This window comes from Eretmochelys imbricata, chromosome 24, assembly GCF_965152235.1.
Source record: "Eretmochelys imbricata isolate rEreImb1 chromosome 24, rEreImb1.hap1, whole genome shotgun sequence".
NCBI lineage: Eukaryota > Metazoa > Chordata > Testudines > Cheloniidae > Eretmochelys > Eretmochelys imbricata.
In genome coordinates, this window is record NC_135595.1 from 16,441,620 (window position 1) to 16,464,292 (window position 22,673).

The following is a 22,673-nucleotide window of genomic DNA, read 5'->3' on the forward strand; positions in this document are numbered from 1 at the left end:
GCAAACGCAGGCTGTGTCAGAGCGGGGACAAGATAACCCAGGCAATCTCCGGTGAATCTGTGTTGAGATGCAGAGAGGAAGGGGGGTTGTCAACCTCTGGGGGTGGTCTGGGAAGGGTTCTGCATTTCCAAAGACCACATCCAGGACCAAAGGATGGGTGGCCTGGGTGAGGGACAGGTCATTGTCTTTGAGATGTAACCTCCGTAGGGCAAACAGATACCTGGTCATGCTGGCAGTCCATGCCGGAGTTTGCATTAGTGCAGGTTATTGATTTGGATGCTGGTTAGTCTCTCTCTTGCTCTGCTCATTGATTGACTCGTTATTTTAGTCCTGCGATGAGCCTGAAGTGTCAGTTGGGCCATTCCCTAACTCAGAGATGTTAAATGTATGTAGGACCATAATGGTTGCGCCAGGCTTGTCCAGCTGAGATCGGGGTCCCATTGTGCCGGGTGCTGCACAGCAAGAGGCAGCCCCTGCCCTGGCTGAGATCAGAGCCCCATTGTGTCAGGGGCTGCCCAGACACAGTGAGAGACAGTCCCTGCCCCAGCTGAGATCAGGGCCCCATTGTGCCAGGTGCTGCACAAACACACAGAGAAAGATGGCGGTCTTCCCCTAACCCCATTCACAAAGGATTTTGGGATTCTGGTCATGGGATGATTTTTTGGTAATATTTTTGCCTTTCTGGTCAAACAATGTGGCAGAGAGGAGAGCTACTGCCGAACCCGGGAGTTCTGACTCTCAGCATCTCCTTCTAAAAGCCTGGATGGGCTATCACCAGCAGGAGAGTGAATTTGTGTGGGGGGGTGGAGGGTGAGAAAACCTGGATTTGTGCTGGAAATGGCCTAACCTGAAGATTACTTTAGATAAGCTATTACCAGCAGGACAGTGGGGTGGGAGGAGGTATTGTTTCATATTCTGTGTGTATATATAAAGTCTGATGCAGTTTCCACGGTATGCATCTGATGAAGTGAGCTGTAGCTCACGAAAGCTCATGCTCAAATAAATTGGTTAGTCTCTAAGGTGCCACAAGTACTCCTTTTCTTTTTTCTAAAAGCCTTGATCCCATTCACCTCCCAGAGCTGGGGAAAAGAACCCATGAGTCCTAATTCCCAGTCCCCTGATCTAACCACTGGACCCTGCTCCCCTCCCAGACTCAGGGATAGAACCCAGGAGTCCAGGCTCCTAATATTGTCACAAGGGGCTTGTTTTTTTTCATTCTGATTCCCCCTCATCATGCCTCAAACAGGAGGCACACAGGGTCCCGACTCCCATGGTCCTGGCCCGCCTCTCTGGCCTAGTCTGGCCTAGCTGGGCCTAACCACCAAGCTAGAGTTGGGTGATCAGTGCTGAGTCATGGCCAGCCTCCTGTAGACCCACAATTCCTCTGGCCCATAGAGGGTTAACCCCCTCATTTAGAGGAGCTGCGTAGGGGTCGGGGCTGCAGCAAACGTATTGGGATGCCAATGCTGTGTGAGTGATGGGCCGGGGGTTGCCATGGCAGCGGGATTCTCCTCGGGCCTAGCCTTTTCAAAGGCATCAGCCACAGTGGGCGAGAGCATCACCTCCCGCCCCCCCGCCCCGCCGGCTGTCGCCTGAATTATTAACAGCTCAATTGTGCTGGCTCATTTCTCCGGCTGACGTCAGGCGAGCGGCGGGCTCGTGCACGCACCACCCCACCACCACCGGCTGGGGGGATGGGAGGCCTCCGAGCAATTCCAGCATTGGAATAGGGAGCCAGCTGGCACGGGGACCCAGCTACAGTACCCAGATGTCCCTCTGCTTCAACCTCACCCCCATTCATCCCCATGCACACCCCTCATCAATCCATCCCCCCACACACCACTCATCTGTCTATCCATCCCCCCTCATCTCTCTATCCACCCCCATCTGTCTATCCATCCCCCATACACAACCCCTCTTCTATCTATCCTCCCCCATACATATACCCCTCATCTATCTATCAATCCCCCATATACACACCCTGATCTATCCATTCCCCATACACACACCCCTCATCTGTTTACCCATCCCCTATACACACCCCTCGTCTGTCTATCCTCCCCCATACACACCCTGATCTGTCTATTCATTCCCCATACACACCCCCCTCATCTGTTTACCCATCCTCTATACACACCCCTCGTCTGTCTATCCTCCCCCATACACACCCTGATCTGTCTATTCATTCCCCATACACACACCCCTCATCTGTTTACCCATCCCCTATACACACCCCTCGTCTGTCTATCCTCCCCCATACACACCCTGATCTGTCTATTCATTCCCCGTACACACACCCCTCATCTGTCTATCTATCCCCATATACACACCAAGAAAAGGAGTACTTGTGGCACCTTAGAGACTAACCAATTTAGGGAAAAACAAGGGGAAATAGGTTACCTTGCATAATGACTTAGCCACTCCCAGTCTCTATTCAAGCCTAAGTTAATTGTATCCAATTTGCAAATGAATTCCAATTCAACAGTCTCTCGCTGGAGTCTGGTTTTGAAGTTTTTTTGTTGTAATATTGCAACTTTCATGTCTGTAATCGCGTGACCAGAGAGATTGAACTGTTCTCTGCCTGGTTAATGTTATTTCCCCTTGTTTTTTCCTCCCCACTCCCCCCTCCTCAGACGTTCTTGTTAAACCCTGGATTTGTGCTGGAAATGGCCCACCTTGATTATCATACACATTGTAAGGAGAGTGATCACTTTAGATAAGCTATTACCAACAGGAGAGTGGGTCTGGGGGAGCGGGGGGCGAGGGGGAGAAACCCTGGATTTGTGCTGGAAATGGCCCACCTTGATTATCATACACATTGTAAGGAGAGTGATCACTTTAGATAAGCTATTACCAGCAGGAGAGTGGGGTGGGGGGAGAGAAAACCTTTTGTAGTGGTAAACACCCATTTTTTCATGCTTTGTGTGTATAAAAAGATCTTCTACACTTTCCACAGTATGCATCCGTTGAAGTGAGCTGTAGCTCACGAAAGCTTATGCTCAAATAAATTGGTTAGTCTCTAAGGTGCCACAAGTCCTTCTTTTCTTTTTGCGAATACAGACTAACACGGCTGTTACTCTGAAACCTGTCATATACACACCCTGATCTGTCTATCCATTCCCACCATGTCTATCCAACTTCCATATACACACCCCTCATCTGTCCATCTATCCCCCGTACACACACTCCTCATCTGTCTAGCCATCCCCACCTACCCCACCATCTATCTGTTTATGTATCTGTCCTCACACTCCTCTATTTACCTGTCTATCTATCTATTTCCATACATATCTATCTATCCGTCCATCCCCATACACACACTCATCATCCATCTAATCTATCTATCAATTCCCATACATACCCCACCATCTATGTGTACCCATACCATCTATCTATCTATCTATCTATCTAAGAATGGCCATACTGGGTCAGACCAAAGGTCCATCTAGCCCAGTACCCTGTTTTCCGACAGTGGCCAATGCCAGGTGCCCCAGAGGGAATGAACAGAACAGGGAATCATCCAGTGATCCACCCCCTGTCGCCCATTCCCAGCTTCTGGCAAACAGAGGCTAGGGACACTATCCCTGCCCATCCTAGCTATTAGTTATTGATGGACCCATCCTCCAGGAACTTATCTAGTTCTTTTTTGAACCCTGTTATAGTTTTAGCCTTCACAACATCCTCTGGCAAGGAGTTCCACAGGTTGGCTGTGCGTTGTGTGAAGAAATACTTCCTTTTCTTTGTTTTAAAGCTACTGCCTATTAATTTCATTGGTTTCAGAGTAGCAGCCGTGTTAGTCTGTATTTGCAAAAAGAAAAGGAGGACTTGTGGCACCTTAGAGACTAATAAATTTGTTAGTCTCTAAGGTGCCACAAGTACTCCTTTAATTTCATTGGGTGGCCCCTAGTTCTTGTGTTATGGGAAGGAGTAAATAACACTTCCTTATCTACTTCCTCCACACCCGTCAGGATTTTATAGACCTCCATTATACCTCCCCTTAGCCGTCTCTTTTCCGAGCTGAAAAGTCCCAGTCTTATTAATCTCCCCTCATACGGAAGCCGTTCCGTACCCCTAAGCATTGTGTTGCCCTATCTCTCCATCCCTGTACAGCCCCACTATCTATCTAATCTAACTGTCAATTCATTTCCATACCCCACCCTCTCTCGTGTTTTGTCTAGTTTCCAGGGAGTTAGTGGCAGAACCCAAGAGTCCTGGCTCCTGCCCTTGCCCCACCAGGGGTGCATTGCCGGCTCACACCAGGCAGGGAGCAGTCACGAAAACTACAATCCCCAGAAGCCCTCGCGAGCAGCTGTGCAGCCGGAGGATGCTGAGGGAGAGAGAATCTGCGCATGCGCTCGAAAATGGCAGTGGGCGGGGCGTGATCCTGGAGGCGGTGCCTGCCGCGTCGGTTGGTAACCGCTAGCGCGCCTCGCGACAAAGCTATGGCGCCTGCGCAGTAGAGGCCCCTAGCTTTTTCTCCCTCCCATCGCTCCCGCTTTCCATCACGACTGTTTGGCCTGCACGCGCTGTGCGGTTACTAAGGCGCGCGCGGCTCGGAAGGGCGGGGCGGGGACAGCGCGCGCCAGACAGGGCGGGGCGTGGCTGGGGGGGGTGAGGGAGGCGTGGCAGGGGAGGGGCGGGGGGAGTATATAAACGGGCGTTTGCACCGCTGATGCTTTCGTTCGACACCATCCAGACCCCAGACCATCTGGTATGTGGGGCAGGGCGCAGCAGGTGACGGGGCTGGCTGTGGGGGGCTGGGTATGTGGGGGAGGGGATGGATTTGGGGTGGGTATGGGGTATGTGGGGGAGGGGATGGATTTGGGGTGGGGGGTTGGGAAGTAGGGTGCTCCAGGTGGGGAGAAGCTGTGGGGGATGCAGCAGGGGTTAGATCTGGGGTGAGGGTGGCTGGCTATGGTGGGGAGGGGTTGGGTGCAAGGTGAGCTGGGGAAGTGGGGTGGGGTGGCTCTTGGTGTTTGGCTGTGGTGATGGGCAGAGTGAGCTGGGGAAGTGTGGGGGGGGGTTGGTGGCTGCATGGGGTGGGGAGCTGGGGTTAGATGGGGCGTGATGTGGAGAGGGGCCCGGAGGAGGTCTGAGGGGCAGTATGTGGAGGAGTTGGGTGGGGGGGTTAGTAGTGGCAGAACTAGAGGGGCTGTGGGGCAGGGACCCCAGCTGTGGGGAGCTGGGGGGGGTAGAGGATGCTGCAGATCGGGAGGAGGCTGGCGGGGGCATGGCTTAGGGCCCTATATATGTGCAGAGAGTTTTGAGGAGGGGGTGTCTTGTTGAGGGGTAGGATGGGAGTAGAATGAGCATCTAGGGTGGAGTGTAAATGGGAGGGGGCCAAGGGGTGTATCAGGGAACTGGGGTGGTGGGGAGGTTCCCTGTCTGGTAAAGGAGGGATGCAGCTCTGAGGTGGGAGTAATCAGGATGCCCTGGGGTGGGGAGGGGAGTGCAGAGATCTGCTTGGGGAGCAGTTGCATGTGTTTGGGGCAGCTTGAGGGGGTGACATCTGCAGAGGGGGGTGGGGGGTGATGATGTAGACTGACCTGGTGGTGCCCTTGCACCATAGATTTCTCTAGAAACATGGAAATATCAGGGGAACTCCAATCAGACTCCGCATCACCTCCCCTCCCCCTCCCAGCAGGGCAGGGCTAGAGGAGGATTTACCTTCTAGTCACCGCCTGCAGCCATGCAAGAAATGAGCCCTCCCCCTGTGGGGGATGGGCAGATGCATTGCTCTTCCTTTGGACCACCCATCACCGCCCCATGTGGGAGATCTATGGGGAGAATCTCCCTGCTGATCAGATCAAGTGGGTTCTTTGCTGTTTGCTTAAAATAGAATCTACTCAAAATAGACTAACCCCAGAGCCACAGCCGCATCTCCTGCTTGAGGCCTCGTCCCTCCACGCCTCTTACATGCCTGATTGGATCCCCCAAACCCAGCCCAGAACACCTCCAGGGAATGTTCCACAGCTAGTGGCCTTCTATTCTCCTTCCTGTGCCCTGCCCCCTCTGATATGGGAAGCGTTTTATTGCTAGCATGCTTGTCCTTCCAGTCGCACCAGACAGCGGGTGCTGAAAATCGCCTGACCCTGGAGGGATTTAAACCTCTTCCTTCCTGACACTAGTACTTCCAGTGAGATTATATTGGTTCCCCTCCCTCCATGTGATCTAGCTGGGAGTAACAGTTGCAGAGGCAGGAGATGGCGTGCTCCCCACAGCAAAATTGCACCTGCATTGGAGGACAGACTGCAATATTATTGCCCAGCCTCTGCTGTATTGCACCACTACCAATGTCATATGCCCCTCCCCTCTGCAGACGAGGCGGTCTCTCCCTATTAATATATGGCAGCTAGCTTAAAATCAGCCACTGGTAGCAGGACAAGAAGCGTCTGTCTGTAATCCTGCTCAAGACTGATGGTTAAATTGCTGCTCTGTTGAAACCTAGTGTAGACAGTGGGGAGATAGTTGTGTGCTTTATCCACTAGGTCCTGGTACTTTGGGCAAGTCACTTCCCCTCTCTTAGCCCCCATTTCACAGATGGGGAAACAGTTAATTTCTGTAAAGTGCTTTGAGATATACAATTGTATTACTTAGCACTTTTAATCAGTACATCAGGCCCCAGAGACCCAAGTACATTTATAGCTCCTCGCCAGGGAGGCACTCTTGCCTCTGTCAGCATCTGCAGCCAGCAAGCTGTGTTCTCTCCTGCCTCCCCTTTCAGAAGAAAAAGGGGGTGTGCATATAGAGCATATTTGTGACCCTTGGCCATGGTGCTGAGTGAGTATCTAAACTGAGCAGACTTCCTGTCTTTGATTGCTGGAAGCCTGCCAGAGGTGAAACTAGATCTGTCCTCTGGCGTGGGAAAGCAGACATCAGTTCTTGCGCTTGAGGAAACCTAGAGATCAGAACAAGTACCAAGGAGAGTGCCACTTGTCTTACAGAGGCAACACGGTCTAGTGGGAAAAGCAGAGGGAGTTGGGTGGCTTGTGTTCTATTCTGCTACCGACTCTTCCAAGGTCATTTAATCTCCCTAGCTCTCATCATTCATAAAATGATGCTTGTAAAGCCCCTGAGGTCTGACGCCGGGTATCTGTGCCTGAGCGAAGACGGCAGCATCTGTGGCGTTCTCGTCTGGTTTTGGTGTTCCGCGTCCTGACCTCTCAATGTCACTGCGGTAGAACGCCTGCAGTGGGGTGGAAGTAGCCACATCCCGCCCCCCCACCCCTCTGCAGCCAGTACAGACTGGCCAGCTTATCTTGAATCAATCTCCGGGGGGAGTTGGAGACTGTCAAGTACTGAAGCAACAGGTTTCAGAGTAACAGCCGTGTTAGTCTGTATTTGCAAAAAGAAAAGGAGGACTTGTGGCACCTTAGAGACTAACCAATTTACTTGAGCATGAGCTTTCGTGAGCTACAGCTCACTTCATCGGATGACTCAGTCGTATGCCATTAGTTCTGTTGGAACCTTAGCTGGGCTGGTGCAGATGTATGCCTTTAAGATCCCTTGTATTCCTCTGTGCGTAGGTCCTAAAGCATCACTATGTATTTGGCATTCAATTGGGGGCAACTGGGAAAGGGGCATGGTGATGGACACCTAGCACAAGGGGGTCCTGCTCCATGAGAAGGAGTCCTAGTTGCTATGGTAAGACAAATGTCTGATAGATGATCAGAGTGCAAGGATACAGAAGGGGTTCTCATGAGTCATGCCAAAACACAGACCCCGCCCCCCCTTTATATGGCAAGCGTAGCTTTGCAGTGATGCTGTAGGAATGAGTGATCCAGTCCTCTTGCCTCTAGAACAGCACGTCCTCTGCACCTTCCCTTCCTCGGACAGCACAGGTGTTGGGTTCAAAGCTGCAGCCCTATTAGGTGGTCCTTCCTGCTGCACTTTGCCTGTGTCTACACTAGCGAACTTACAGCGGCACAACTGTGCCGATGCAGCTGCGCCCCTGTAAGATCGCTTGTGTAGCTGCTTTATGCTGACAGGAGAGAGCTCTCCTGTTGACCTAATAAAATTGCTTAAATGAGAAGCTCTCCCACCACCCTAGCACTGTGCACCCAAGTTTCACTGGCATAAGCACTCATGTTGCTCAGAGGGGTGGTTTTTTCACACCCCTGAGCCACATACATTTTGCCAAATAAGTGATAGTGTAGACATGGTTTTAGATTTCAGGGTTGGTAGCTGTGGAGTGAAAGAAAGCTGGCCATGGTCCTTCTGCTGGGAGTGGAAGTGATGAGTCCACCGCAATGCAAGTGAGTGTTAGGAGCTGATCCTCACGCGGTGCTGTGCAACAGAATCCATCTTGCAGAGCTGGCCATCTTGAAGCGAAATGCCATCTGCTGCCTCTAGCAGCTGCTGCCTCGATATTTTTTTTGCACAGCCTCCTGGATTCTGATGGGGGTTGCGGGGACCAATTCTACAATAAATCCCACCCCAGCTTTGCAGTCAGAGGTCTGCAGTACTGAGTGCACCCTCACAGGTGGCTTCATTCTTTGGTAGTGGCTGGATATTCGTGCCCCATCAGGACTCAGGCCAAACCCTCTGCCTGCCTGCCTGCACTGACCTGCTGCATCTGTGTTTATCTGTCTGCCTTGTTTGGTTTCAAAAAATTGTCTGTCAGCAGGCTTGCCTGTAATATTTCTGGGTGCTTATCTTTGACCTGCAGGCCCCAGTCCCTACTGTGATTTTTTTTCTTTTTTTTGGGGGGGGGGGGGGGGAGGGGAGGAGAGTGGTTGGCAGCATGTAAGACCTAGATGGTGCCTGTAGTGGTTTGGGTAGTTGCTGAGGGTCAGGGCGTCTGGACTGTAGTCAGTCAGTGCTAGTGATTTGTGCCTTAGTTTCTTGGTATATGACTTAATTGATATCTGGGGGGAGTCTGAGACGGTCTAGCGCTGAAGTGACAGGATGACTCAGTCATATGCTGTTAGCTCTGTTAAAACCTGGAGCCCAGTTAAAATGGAGAATTCACCCACTCTTGTACAGGTAGGGAAACTGAGGCACAGACATGGCATGACCTTGTCCAAGGTCACACCTGTGAGCTAGTGGCAACTGGTACCAGAACCTGGGAACCCTGACTTCCAATCCCGTATACGAACCCTTGTCACACTGTTTCTGTATCTGAGGGAGACTGGATAAAAGTGGATAAGAGGCTGTTGAACCAAGGGTTGGGGATGTGAGCTACTCAAATTGCTTGCCAAAAGCACTGGTCCGTGAAATGAAGTGGCCTGTGATGTACGAATCTCTTGCTCTCCTGTTTTTCTTGAGGGACAGACTCCAGAGGGATTTCTTGGCTCTCAAAAGGCAAAGGCTCAGGCTCAGTGTAAACACAAAGCAGAGTGCTTTCTTCTACCCCATTGGGGCCTCATGCCAGATTCACCTTTGCCATTTGACCTTGTAACTGATCTCGTGGAGAGGGGCCTCTGGGAGTCTTCTGGGTAATGCTATATTCTGCTGATTCAGATGCAAGATGATGGATGGCAGCATCATACCAGGATTTATAGCTGATGGAAGCAGAGGGCTATGTAAATGGGCCTAGCAAAGTACTTATACACACACCAAGCCCTTGACAGCATTGTGTATTTCCAGTGCTTGAATAGGCCTCATTCTGATACACCTGCCTAATGACCTGGCTGGGTTTTAGCTTTGACTTACATTGCTCTGGGTCATAAGTGCAAGCCCCTAGCACAACTGGCATGGCTGCATCTGAGTCTGCAGGGGGTGCAGGGTAATGTCCCATGCATCTCTATGGGGCTTTAACTCTGAAATCTCCTGCTCTGGGAAGATCCTAGCTGGCTCGTCCAGTCAGAGGGCTGGGAGGGGGTGGGGGACTCATTGCTGCTACCCCATTATGGCTGGATTGAGTTGTGGGGGGCCCTTTCTGCACCCACCCAGAATTCTCTGCTCAGTTAAAGGGGGTGAGACCTCCCTCAAGGATGTCCCCAACCTGTCTGAAGACAGAACAGTGGGAAGGACTTGAGCCCTGAATTGTCTTAGAGTTGAAATTGACTTGATTAGGATCAATTGCAGTCACATTGGCATTCTAGGTCTAGGCCTGCACTCAGTGCACAAGCCCTTCCCCTACCTAGCCTCTGCCTGCAATGGTCTGCTGGGCTGACTTTGCACTGACAAAACAGAGGCCTCCCCTGAAATATGGAATTTAAGGCCCATAGCCCATCTCGCCACGCTCCATCTGAATGTGCTTCATGCATATAAGCACATGAGTAGCCGTTGCAGGAAAGGGGGCCCAAGTGCTCTGCAGGATCAGGGCTGGTGTCCCCATGATGGGACTAAACCAATGTCAAAGGAACTGAAAGTAAGAATGACTTCACTGTCTGGGTCCTTTTTCTAAAAGACCTGCACTAACTGTTATAGCAACATAGATCTCAGTATAGTCAGTGATGGTTAAAGATCAGTTTTAAAGTGTCTTGAACTCGCTGTTTTCAGTATCTCCAGTCAGTAGCTAGGGCAGCCAGCAAAATGCTGCAGCGTTGTAACTCTCCGTTGAGCCAGGAGTCAATTGGATCATCTGTTAGTGTCAAAGTTTTCAGGTAAGCTTTGATTTAAGTGCATCTTAGTGGGAACCTAAACACACATGGGCCTTAGTCTGGCCTCCTGAGACTGTATATTTCTGGGGACTTGCTCTTCTTTATAGCTGCGTGTAGTGATAAGCAAATAACTGCGGCTTCCCTTTTAAACTCTGATTTGATCAGCCTTGGTAGGAGCAGATCTTGACAAATAGCAAATCCACAAAGTTCAGATAGTGAACTTCAAAACGCAGAGCAGATCTGCACTTTAATCTCTCACAAATGACTTGATCCCAGGAGGTCAAATCCCAGGGTAAATTTGCAGCGCTATTCGGTAGATGATATTCTCTGTATTTTGTTAGCATCTAAGCCATTGAAGCACGGGCCTCAAAGTCTCTGTCCCAATCTGGGTATGTCTACACAGCACTCAGAGCATTGATAGGCCCTACTAAATTCATGGTCCATTTTGGTCAATTTGATAGTCATAGCATTTAAAAAATCATCAATTTAATGATTTCAGCTATTTAAATCTGAAATTTCAGTGTTGTAATTGTAGGGATCCTGACCCAAAAAAGAGTTGGGGGGGCTTTGTCACAAGGTTATTGTAGGGCAGGTTGCGGTACTGCTACCCTTACTTCTGCGCTGCTGTCTGCAGAGCTGGGCCCTCAGTCAGCAGCCACCGCTCTCCAGCTGCCCAGCTCTGAAGGCAGTGCAAAAGTAAGGGTGGCAATACTGTGAACCCCCCCTAACATAACCTTTGCAACCCCACCCGCAACTCCCTTTTGGGTCAGGACCCCCAATTCTAGATACACCAGTCTTCCCTGTGAAATCCCTATAGTATAAGGTAAAAGCACACAAGACCAGATTTCACGGGGGAGGACCAGATTTCATAGTCCCTGACGCATTTTTCATGTCTGTGAAACCTCCGCGTGAGCTGGGATCCTGGGTGTGGACTCGAGTGGCTAGTCTGTGCTGCGTCAGCTTTGCAGCTGCTGTGCATCAGGCTAGCTAGATCAGGTAGGCCTGCGCATGGTGCAGTCACACCTGATGGCAACATAGCCACACGCAAAGTAAAGCAAGCTTCTCCTGCTGTCCAATGCAAAGGACTCCTCTGCTGGGGCTTCGTTACAAATTCTGGTGCACTAGCCAGCATAGAATCCAGCTCACGCTTCCCTAGCTGGACCTGCAGGCTGAGTAGTGTAACTTTACCTTAGTGGGGAGGGCTGATAGCTGTGACTGATGGACACAAAGGAGGCAGCACCTTGACTACAGTGTCACTTTATTTATAGTCCAGTGCCTCATTGTGGATGCATCAACAGTGGGGGAAAACTGACAGGGAGCTGTTCTGCAGAGCTATTCTGGATTATCTCCCTGTGAAGGTACTCTGGAATGTGTACCCCCAAGGAGTCATTCTGGAATAGCTCCCGGGCTTTAAATTCACACCCTACTTTATTCTGCAACCACTTCCCCTGTCTGGACAAGCCTCGAGATTCCTGCTCGATACGCAGTAGCCCCTGGGGAGCAAGGGGTGTTAAGGTATAAGGAATGGGATAGAGCATATAGAATTTTGTTGCAACTAAGGTCTTCAGGGCGTGCAGTTTGCTGCTCTGTGTCATGTGTCACACAATGGGGCCCTGGTTTTGGATCTGCCCAAGGCACTACTGTAATAAACACTGGTTTCAGAGTAACAGCCGTGTTAGTCTGTATTTGCAAAAAGAAAAGGAGGACTTGTGGCACCTTAGAGACTAACCAATTTATTTGAGCATGAGCTTTCGTGAGCTACAGCATGCATCCGATGAAGTGAGCTGTAGCTCACAAAAGCTCATGCTCAAATAAATTGGTTAGTCTCTAAGGTGCCACAAGTCCTCCTTTTCTTTTTGTAATAAACGCTGTTTGTATAGCAGCATTGTTAGTTAAGTGCCCTTGACTGGATCCCTCGGATCTCAAAGGTTAGAACAGAAACAGCAGGACCACAAGATGGACAATGCAAATGAAAGGATCAGAACTGTCCCTTTTGAGGGGTGCCCAATAACAAACTGGAATGGGTGCTGCCATTCACCTTCTCCCCTATGCAAACAAGGGTGGCACTGAGTGACAGGCTGCACACTTAGAACCGATCAAATGGTTTTGTTCCAAGTTTCTGGCCTGTGGAACTCAGTCCCACAAGAGGTCACTTTGGCCAAGAGCTTACAGGGATTCGGAAAAGGCATAGAATAGCCAGAGTTGAGAGGGTTTCTTAAAATAGAATTTTGGAAGGGATGTAAACCCTTGGCTTCAGGGCATAAGCCTCAATCTCTAAAGGAGGTCAGGAAGAAACCTCCTACCATGGGCAGGCTATTCCATCACTGCCCTTGAAGGAGCCTTTCTTGTACCTTCCTGTAACAAAATTAGGCCAGGCCATGGTGGGAGTTGGGACACTGGTCTGGATGGACCCTCTGGACTGATGTAGTTGGGCAAATCCCACGTTCCCAGTCGCTCTAAAGGAGCTGTGGCTTTCCCTTGCAAAAAGGCCTGTTTGCTGTTATCTTGATACTGGCATCTGCCCCAGCCTCTGCTCTGATTCCTTTTTCCTTCCAGACTTGAGGTCTCCCAGCCCCGAAAACCGTCCATTCCGGAGAAAGAACCAGAGAAAGTCAAGGAACCAGCTCCAGTAGAGAAACCAGTAGAACGAGTCATGTCTGAGCTCACTGTTGGGATTAATGGGTAAGGCCCCAGACTCCCCACTTATGCTGCCCCCAGGGCTGGAGTTGTAGCCCGCTGCTACCGTGGGGCTGCCCAGTGCAGTGGGAGTGAAAAGTTCTGCTGCGTGTAGTAAGAAGTGGGGGCCGTAACTGGCAGCAACGGTAAAACCAACCGTGTGGCACTTCCATTGTTTTGCAAGTCACTCAGTGACTCCCTGCAGCTCCAGTGGCTGGGGACGCACCCTGCCGTTGAAATAGAGTCTGGATCTTTGCCCCTTTGGCCTCACCAGAACCACACTTACTGGCAGCTGTCTTCATTTCAAGGAAGAGCCCAGCTCATTCATAGCAGTAGTGGTGTTGAATGACTGAGCCTGAAAATGCAGTTCTTGCTTTCTTAGTCAGAGGTGACTACAAGGGTCACCAGGTTGTCATCTTGAAGCATTTAACTCCTCTACAGCTGCCGGATTGATGTCGGGGGTGTTCATGGAGGAACTTGTTCCAAGGTGGTTAGGATGGCTGGCTTGTGCTCCTACTAGATCAGAGCTAGGGGGCACCACTAGAATGCAAAGTGAAGGGGGTAGCTTAATGTCCTAGTGATTGGACAGTCGTGGGGAAGCCCTGCTGACTGAGCTCCCATTGGCTGCGCTGCAAGTGTGTGTGTGTGTGGGGGGGGGGGGTGTGCTCTTGGAGGCTAAGGAAGCTCAAAAGCCAGCATGGAAGGGATGTCCCTTCATGACTAGCTCCCTAGATGGGACTAAGGTTCCTCCTACTGTAGCCAATCTAACTACTAACATTCCTGTTCCAGATTTGGCCGTATCGGGCGTCTGGTCCTCCGAGCCTGCCTGGAGAAGGGACTCAAAGTGGTGGCCATCAATGACCCCTTCATTGACCTCAACTACATGGTAACCCTCAATCCAATGGCCAAACTAACCTGCCTACGACACTCTTCTGCATGTCTCGGAAGTTCAGGCTCCCATAGTTAGTTCTCAGTCTCCCTGGACATCTCCTACCTCACAACCCTATGTAGACAGTGATTGTGGCATGGGTGAGCTTGGCCAGCTGGCAGATCAACATGTGACAGGAGCTGAGGACTGAGGGGGCCTTGTTCAGCCTGTGACTGGCTTTCCTGGGGTGCAACCTGGAACTGGGGTACCACTGAGCCCTCTGACATACAAATCTGGGTCCCCTCTCACTGAGGCTGTGACAAGCTGCAGATCTTTCCCAGTCCTGCACTCACACAAACATCTGACACAGGTAGGGACAAACCTAGCTGCAGTTACATGAATGCTTCTCTCAGCCACTCATAAACGAACAGTAGAGGCTCCAACCAACTTCCCCCCCAGTGTCACAGCTTAGGACCCCCAGAGCTGTACTGTCTTGCCCTAATCAAAAGCCTGACCAGTGTAAGTTTATTACCCAGTCTGCCCCTTCTGTCCTGCTTGGGACCCCCTTCCCCAGTTCAGTCTTTGTTCCTCTGGGGTTTTCAGGTGTTGTCACTTCCCCTCTTTTATAGCTTCTTCCAGTTTGCTAGAAAGATCTTTGCTCATGATGTGGGGGTCAACCCCTTCCCCCTCAAGCATCCTCATTGCCTGCCTGCACCCTGTTGTACCTGAAAGACTAGTTGTGGGTGTTTCCAACTTCATAACAGAGCAAAACTTCATAGCTCCCCATACAATGACAGCACATACAATCCAACAGGGTATTAATGTTCAACAGATCAAGCCTTTTAAACTGATGCCTCAAGGCAGACTTTGTACAAAACATGCCATAATGATATCACTGTAGTGACTATGGGGTGCAGTGTCTCACAGCCATGGCCAACTTTCCTCTGAGCTGCCTCACCTGGGACTTGATCCTTGTGTTCCAGTCCAAGCCAGCCCCTGTGGTTCAGAAGCTGGGTGGGAGACATGGGTTTTTCCCTTGGCCTTGCACATTCAGCAACCGCTGGCTGCTAAGGAGCCATTGCATCTCTGACACCCAGCTTTGTCTAGGACCCATCCCACAGTCACTGTTGGGTTTGATTGCTCAATGCTAGGACTCTAAGGGCACCATACCCCTTAGCTTTCAGGGAGCTTGGCCCTTCTGCCCTCTGTGCTGATGCATGATCAGTCAGTGTCCTCTAGATCTACTTGGAGGATAGTCTTAATGCTCGCTGCCCACCGAGCAAGAGGTTTGCTGCTGATCAGCCCCTATCTTGAAGAGAACTGGTCACCAGCTTCACCTTCTGCAGTTGATGGAAGCAGAGTTGATCTGCTGGGGAGATTCCCCTGCTGAATGACAGGAGCTACCTAGGGTAACTCCACAAAGGCTTGGGTTACTAGGCTGACGCGCTCTCCTCTTTCAGGTGTACATGTTCAAGTATGACTCCACTCACGGGCGCTACAGCGGCGAGGTGAAGGCTGAAGATGGCAAGCTGGTGGTGGACGGCAGTGAGATCTCTGTGTTCCAGTGGTGAGTAGGGGGAGCTGAATGGACCTATCCTCCATGACCATCAATGGCTGTTAGCCAGCATGGGCGGGGATGGTGTCCCTAGCCTCTGACTGCCAGAACCTGGGAATGGGAGATGGGATGGATCATTTGATTACCTGGTCTCTTCATGCCCTCTGGGGCTCCTGGCATTGGCCACCATCAGAAGACAGGATACTGGGCTAGATGGACCTTTGGTCTGACCCAGTATGGCCATTCTTATGTAGCACAGGGTGTGGGCTGGCACCTCATCACTGGCATAGTGATTGGGATCTTGCCAGCTAAGCGGGACAAATCTCGCTTAGGAGAGGGAGACCTCTGAGCCCAGTGCATGGTGCTGCAGGAAGTGATGGTCCTTCAACAGTGGATCAGTGCTAATAGTTGCCAAATTGCTGGAGGGCTGTCTTTTGTTGGCTAGCTGGGGAAACTGAGGCACTGAGCATTTGAGTCCTGACAGCCTTTCTGCACCATGGTGGCATCACTCCAGCGTTCTGATTGTTAGGCTAAAACTCCTTCCTGCAGTTTCAGCTGGCTGTAGTAAACTTCCTGTACATAGCTTCCTGTCCTAGACTCTAGCATTGGCATTATATCAGCTGCCATGTGCCACTTCAGAGGTGGTAGCATTGCAGTGTACAGAGAGCAACTCCTGTACACTGCATCCTTCAGCACTGTCTAGAGAAATAACTACTTTCCTGTATAGCATGTCCAGCTACTTGAGACTCCTACCAGTCTAGCAGAGTCTAGATGTGGCTTCCTAGTCTACCTCCTGCATCAACAGACCTGCTTGCTTCACTTAAGACACGAATCTGTAGTGTCAAGTAGACACCTCCCCTGACTCTGAAGCCCGTCCCATTGAGCTGAGCGCGTGGCTTGCTCGAAATGTCATTCTGGCTTCAGGCCAAATCAGAAGTGATTGGTCTCAGTACAGGGCAAAATTCTCTGGCCTGTTACACAGGTCAGACTAGATTAGAAGTCCCGTCTGAGAATCCGCTCAACTTAATTGATGAGAGCCTAGCATCTAGAGTTAGATCCAGGGGTCTGGACCTCTGAAGGATCATGCTAGTGTGAATGAATGGATGGTGAGTGGATGTGACAGAGCTATGCAGTGATCTCTAGGTACTTGTGTGCAGCCTATCATTGTGGTGTCTGCCTCCAACTTCTAATGGACTTTTCTTCTCAGCCACCTGTGAGCAAGGGGAAATAGTAGATTTACAGGTTGGGGGAAACTGAGTCACATATCTGGTTCCTGGCCCCACAGGGAGTCTGGTGGAGCTGGCAGTTCTCCAGAGTCTCTGTCTAGTGCCTTGAAACCAGAAGACCAGCCTTCTTCCAGATCACTGCGTCTCCACTCAGCTGTATCTCTAGGTCACCCTAGAAATGAGATAGTCAAAGGAAGAGTTGGGTGCCAAGGGGCTGGTGTATCAGGGTCCTCAGAGGCTGGGGGTCCCACACCACTCCCTCAAGCTATATAGAATGGGGACAGAGTTCTCATCTGTGCTCAAACGTGCATTGACCTCCTGGAAGTAGCCGGCCCTTGGGGCAGTAACTCTGGTCTGCTGTCTGTTACAGCATGAAGCCCAGTGAGATTCCCTGGGGTGACGCAGGAGCGCTCTACGTTGTCGAGTCCACCGGAGTCTTCCTCAGCGTTGACAAAGCTTCGGTGAGTGTCTGAGCTGCCTAGCTTGGTACAGGAGCTGCAGGGCCCATGTCTGGCTGGCACGTGAGGCTCAGACACCTGCTTCTCCTCCATTGGGACTTGGGTGAGAACCTGTGGCTAACAAGCTGAGCCACTACAGGGCTAGGACAGCCTGGCTTTGTCTGGGATGCCATTCTCCTGGGCAGCCTTCGTCCAAGACCTTAGTATGATGGAGTCTAGGTCTGCTAGTGCCTAACTCCTCCAGATGATGTTGGCCTGGCCTCCTCCATAGCAGGATCCTCCATGATTAGCCTCCTCTTCCACAGGCCCATATACAAGGTGGAGCCAAGCGAGTGGTGGTGAGTGCCCCCTCCCCTGATGCTCCCATGTTCGTCATGGGTGTCAACGAGGACAAGTATGACCCATCCAGCATGACAATAGTCAGGTAAGACCTGCCTCCCCACATTGTGCTGGGAGGTGGTGGTGGGGGGGTTGGACAGTAGGATGGGATGACTTTCTGAGTTGCTCCCCAGACTGGCTTGGGGTGATTTCCTGAGTCTGGCTGCCTTGTACGTGGCCAAGGAGAGATGAGGGCATGGATCTGCCATTCGGGGGTCAGAGGGATGTTTGAGAGAGCCTCCATTTTGTGGACATGTGCCTGAGGAAAGGGCCCAAGACAAGAATTTAGCCACTTGTGCCAAACAATTGGGAAGCGAGAGGCCTATAGACAGCTTGGGCTGGAAGATTGTCCCCTCAAGAGGAGGGCAGGTGGATTTCTACTTTGACATGTGAGCAAAGACTATCCTAATAGCGTGGTTTCTATTGTCTCCCCCTTGGTCTCCCCTACACCAGGGAGAAATGGAGGTGGTGGTGGGAATGGGAACTCAACTAGGCAGGCTACTGGAAACCCAGTAGCAGGTGTCTGTTCTAGACATCATTCTGTCTCCCTTCCCTCCCCATGTAGCAATGCCTCCTGCACCACCAACTGCCTGGCGCCTCTGGCCAAGGTGATCCATGACAACTTCGGCATTGTGGAAGGACTCATGGTAAGTCTCCTGTGTGCTGTCAACCCCCAGCAGCTTGCCTGTGTGCGGGAACCGGTGACTCTCTCTCTAGCTTCTACCAGCTCATAACCGTAATTCTCCTCTCAACCTTCAGACCACAGTGCATGCCTACACTGCCACACAGAAAACTGTGGACGGGCCCTCTGCCAAGGCCTGGCGTGACGGAAGAGGTGCCCACCAGAACATCATCCCAGCATCCACTGGTGCTGCCAAAGCAGTTGGCAAGGTCATCCCAGAGCTGAATGGGTATGGGCTATCTCTCTAAGCGGGCATCAGGAGAGGTCTCCAGTCTAGGCGTTCCTGTAGCAATCCTGCCCCAGGTGGCTGGGTGATGTCCTGCAGGCCAGATAGCGGCTAGGAGAGAAACTCTGGCTCCTAGAGGTGGCCATGGGGATGGGCAAACCACATCTGTGTGGAAGCTTGCACCATGCATGGTGGCTGACTAGCAGTGTTCACTAAGCAAACCTGAAACACCACGTCTCCGTTGGGAGAGTCTGGGGGTCTCCCTTCAGGGGTCTGATGCCAGAACCACAGACTGGTCTTCTAGATCCATTGATGTCTTGCTTACAGGCAGTCCTAATTGGTTCTCTCATTGGCTGAACTTCCCTCCTCACAGGAGGCTCACCGGCATGGCGTTTCGTGTGCCTGTCTCTGACGTCTCTGTCGTGGACCTAACCTGCCGCCTTGCCAAGCCGGCAACCTATGCTGAAATCAAAGAGGCCATGAAGAAGGCTTCTGAGGGCCCCATGGCTGGGATCCTGGGATACACAGAAGATGAGGTGAGCAGGGAATGTATCCACAGAGCTGTATAGGGCCTGCTCACGGGGAAGAACGCTGGTACGCATTGGCCTGGCATGTTGCTACTGATTTCTTCCAGGCCTTCTGGGGACTCTCCATTCAGTGCTTTAGCTGGTCACATGATGGGATCAAGAAGGAATTTTTGGATGTAATCTGGACCTTCTCACTTTCCTCTGAAACATCAGCTGGGACCCCAGGCTGGTGGGCCAGAGAATCCCTTTTGAATGCCTGGCTGGTGTCTTCACATGCTCAGGGATCAGACTGATGGCCATGTTTGGGGTCAGGAAGGAATCTTCCCTTCCCCCTCAAGCCCATCAAATTGGCAGGGACTTACATTTTTCACCTTCCTCCCCGGCATGGGGCATGGATCAACTGGACAGGTCTCGCCAACCCAGTTCCCTGCCATGGATGGGACCTCCTGCATTGGTGGCATCTCAGTCCCTCCTGTTCTGTGCTGGTGGCATGTAACAATGGAGTCTCCAAACAGATTACAGCATTTCAGTTTTCAGAAGTCCTTGGGGATAATGGTGACATTCTGTGGCCTGTGCTATATAAGTGGTCAGACTGACCTAATAGTCTATTCGGGTATTCAGCCCTATTAAATCTTGATGTGCAGCCTATGGTGCAATCAAAGTTGCTTCTGGGGACCTCTGGCCAAGGGAGGCAGGTCTCCTACTGAACTGGCCCCTACACATTCCTCCCCCTCCTGCATCTCTCTCAAGCCAAATGCCCCCCTCACTTGCAGGTGGTCTCTTCTGACTTCATCGGCGACAGCCATTCCTCCATCTTTGACGCTGGAGCTGGGATCTCCCTCAATGATAACTTTGTGAAGCTCATCTCTTGGTAAGGCCCAGCAGAGGGATGCTGCACTTAGTCCTAAGCAAAGGGATAGGTCTGAAAACCAGCCTCTCCTAGAAGGCTGGGGTGGAGGGGTCCAGTATGCTTTGGAGTCTAGTGACCACTCTCCAGAGTGGATCAAGAACCAACAGGTTCCATCAATTGCATCTCACTTGCCTGGCATGAGTCTGGGTTCCCCTAGCCATAGAGTATGCTTGGAGCGCCTTGGCCTAGTCCCATGCACAAATGGCCCCCGTAACCCAGCTGAAGACTTCTGGGTGAACGACTGGCTAAATCTGAGGGTCCCAGTCCAGATCTAGTGAGGTCACTGGCCCTGGAGCTAAGCTCCAGGTGGAGAACAGGAGATATGCCAGAGATCCCACAGGAAGACTGAGGAACAAACCCAGATCTCCTGAGTTCCAGTCAGTGCCTTAAGCACAAGGTCCTCTACTACCTCTGCCTTCTTCCAACCATCCTCAATTGGTCCAGAGGCCTATTGGCATGTGGCTGATCCAATAGGGATGGGAAACCAGGAGCCCCCTAGAAGTCATGTGGAAACATCCAGTTGAGAGGGTCTCCTTTGTGGTCAGGGTTGTCCACTTGGTGTGGGAGGTGGCTGAGAGCTGAACTTGTCCCTCTTCTCTTCCCATAGGTATGACAATGAATATGGCTACAGTAACCGCGTTGCCGACCTCTTGAGTCACATGTACACCAAGGAGAACTGAGCGCCTGTCCCACTTACATTCCAGGCCATCTGAAGAATCTGCTTCACCCCCTCTAGACATATTTGGCCACGAGATCATCCTATCTTAATGCTTCAACCACACAGCCCCAAATGCTGCGCCTCGTCCGTCCCCGTAAACCTCTGTACGTGTCCATGTGCGTGTGAATCCTGCTCTCACAGCAGCCTGCGTGCGCCTAACCAGAAAACTGCACCAACGCCTCCCCCGGGGGAAGGAGTCTAGCCCTGGGTTAGTAGTGGTCTGTGGCAGTAGTGTCATTGAGATTTCATAAGTGTTGGAAATAAAAGCCACTTAAAGTTGCAGAAACATGGGTGAGATTGTTCAGATCCTTTATTCCCACCTGCTTCTGAAGCCTGGGGCCCAATAAGATCATGGCTTCAGAGCTAGACTATTTGTGTAGTCCTCGAACTGCAAATGTAGTGTAGTAGCACCGTATCTCAAATGGTACCGTAGTGCCAGGTGCTGCACGCACAATCCCTGCCCCAAAGAGCTAAGCCTAAATACACAAGGAGGGGAAACTGAGGCAAGGCCCAGTCAGTGCCTTTCAGCACAAAGTAGGTCCTGAAGACACTCTAACAGGGTCCTGACCTGCAAACCACATAGCTGCAGATTTTTCATGGGGCCACCTCTCTAATTGCTTGTTTCTCTGCTGAATGTTTGTCACCTGCCTGTAGTCCATGGACCGTTGGTTGTCTGCCACTGAGCACCATCGGAGCAAGATCACCCCCAGCCAGAGTTGGGATCTGTAATGACAGCTGCTGCCTTGTCTCTGTGCAAGGGGTTGGAGCAGATCTTGGTGGCTAGGGCCATGGGCGTCCCACCATGGTGGGGCAGAGAAATTAAAGCATCGCTGATGGTGCAGCGTTCAGGGGCTTCATAGTGACATCCTTAGAGCCTGGAGAGTCGTCCCGACCTCTCCAGCAAGGGCTTGTCCACACCTGATCTCTGAATGGAGCCATTCAGGGCTTTGCCTCGTTGCTTGGCTCCAGTCGACCAGCTGTTGCAGATTCTCCATAAAGGTCTCCATTGTGTCTAGCTGGGCATGACACCATCTTGGCAAAGGGCCGTTCTCACCCAAAGCAGGATGCTGGGTTTTGGCAGCAACTGGGCCCTTTGCGCTTGGTGTGCGCTTTCCTAGCATGTCCCTTCCACAGAGGCTGGGGCACTCACATGCTGAAATGCTAGGTTTTTGCCCAGAAAACACCCCCTGCTTCTGTCAGGTGTAGCTGAAGCACTGTCCCCAAAGGGTGAAGGGGCCAATAGCTGGCCTGTGCCCCCTGGGTCACAGCCTGCAGTGCCTTTTGAAAAAGGCAGCCCAGACTTGCAACCCTGGAGTCTTTGATATCTCTGCCTTTCTTGGCTGCTGGAGAGGAATTCTATTCTAGCAGCTTCAGCCAGGACCTCACTGTGGTAGGCACATCACAATCCTAAGAATGGTCCTAGTGGGTCAGACCCATGGTCCGTCTAGCCCAGTGTCCTGTTCAGTAGTGCAGGCTTCAGAGGGAATTAACAGAACAAGGCAGTTCCAGAGGGATCCATCCCCTGTCCAGTCCTGGCTGCTGGCATTGAGTTTTAAGGACACGTAGAGCATGACATTTTGTCCTGGGCCATCTTGGCTAAGAGCCATCAATGGACCTATCCTCTGAACTTAACTGGGCTCAAAAGAGAACTAGTTATAATTTTGGCTCTCCAACATCCCCTGGCAGTGAGTTCCACAGGCTGGCTGACTGTTGGGTGAAGGACGTATTCACACTTGTCTTACACCTGGTGCCTGCCCTCTTGATAGAGTGACCCCTAGGTCTTAGGGTTGTCCCCACACATAACTCTCCTCAACACTGTTCCTGGTTTTATAGATTCATATTCCCCCTCAGTCACCTTGTTTCTAAGCCAAACTGTCCCGGTCTTTTCCATTTCAGCACATG

General features: G+C 51.4%; 1 protein-coding gene across 2 annotated transcripts; it reads left to right on the forward strand.

Moving 5' to 3' along the window:
* Window positions 1-4,635: 4,635 nt before the first annotated feature.
* LOC144279403 (glyceraldehyde-3-phosphate dehydrogenase 2) lies at window positions 4,636-21,057 on the forward strand. 2 transcript variants are annotated; one of them, XM_077840897.1, is made up of 11 exons: window positions 4,636-4,711; window positions 13,104-13,229; window positions 14,013-14,109; window positions 15,552-15,658; window positions 17,243-17,333; window positions 17,636-17,754; window positions 18,274-18,355; window positions 18,468-18,619; window positions 18,990-19,152; window positions 19,917-20,014; window positions 20,661-21,057. In XM_077840897.1, the coding sequence occupies exons 2-11, from the start codon at window positions 13,201-13,203 to the stop codon at window positions 20,731-20,733; spliced, it is 1,011 nt and encodes a 336-aa protein (XP_077697023.1). In that variant the 5' UTR covers window positions 4,636-4,711; window positions 13,104-13,200; the 3' UTR covers window positions 20,734-21,057. The 2 variants fall into 2 exon arrangements, with proteins under 2 accessions (XP_077697023.1, XP_077697022.1); XM_077840896.1 differs by lacking the exon at window positions 4,636-4,711 and adding an exon at window positions 10,455-10,550.
* The last annotated feature ends 1,616 nt before the right edge of the window (window positions 21,058-22,673 follow it).

Bases quoted from the DNA above. Each gene is read 5' to 3' on its own strand.
- LOC144279403 (XM_077840896.1), top strand. From the start codon at position 10,480: ATGCTGCAGCGTTGTAACTCTCCGTTGAGCCAGGAGTCAATTGGATCA. The intron at 17,334-17,635 runs GTGAGTGTCTGA...CCTCTTCCACAG, and splicing joins TCAGCGTTGACAAAGCTTCG to GCCCATATACAAGGTGGAGC. The intron at 18,620-18,989 runs GTATGGGCTATC...CCCTCCTCACAG, and splicing joins GTCATCCCAGAGCTGAATGG to GAGGCTCACCGGCATGGCGT.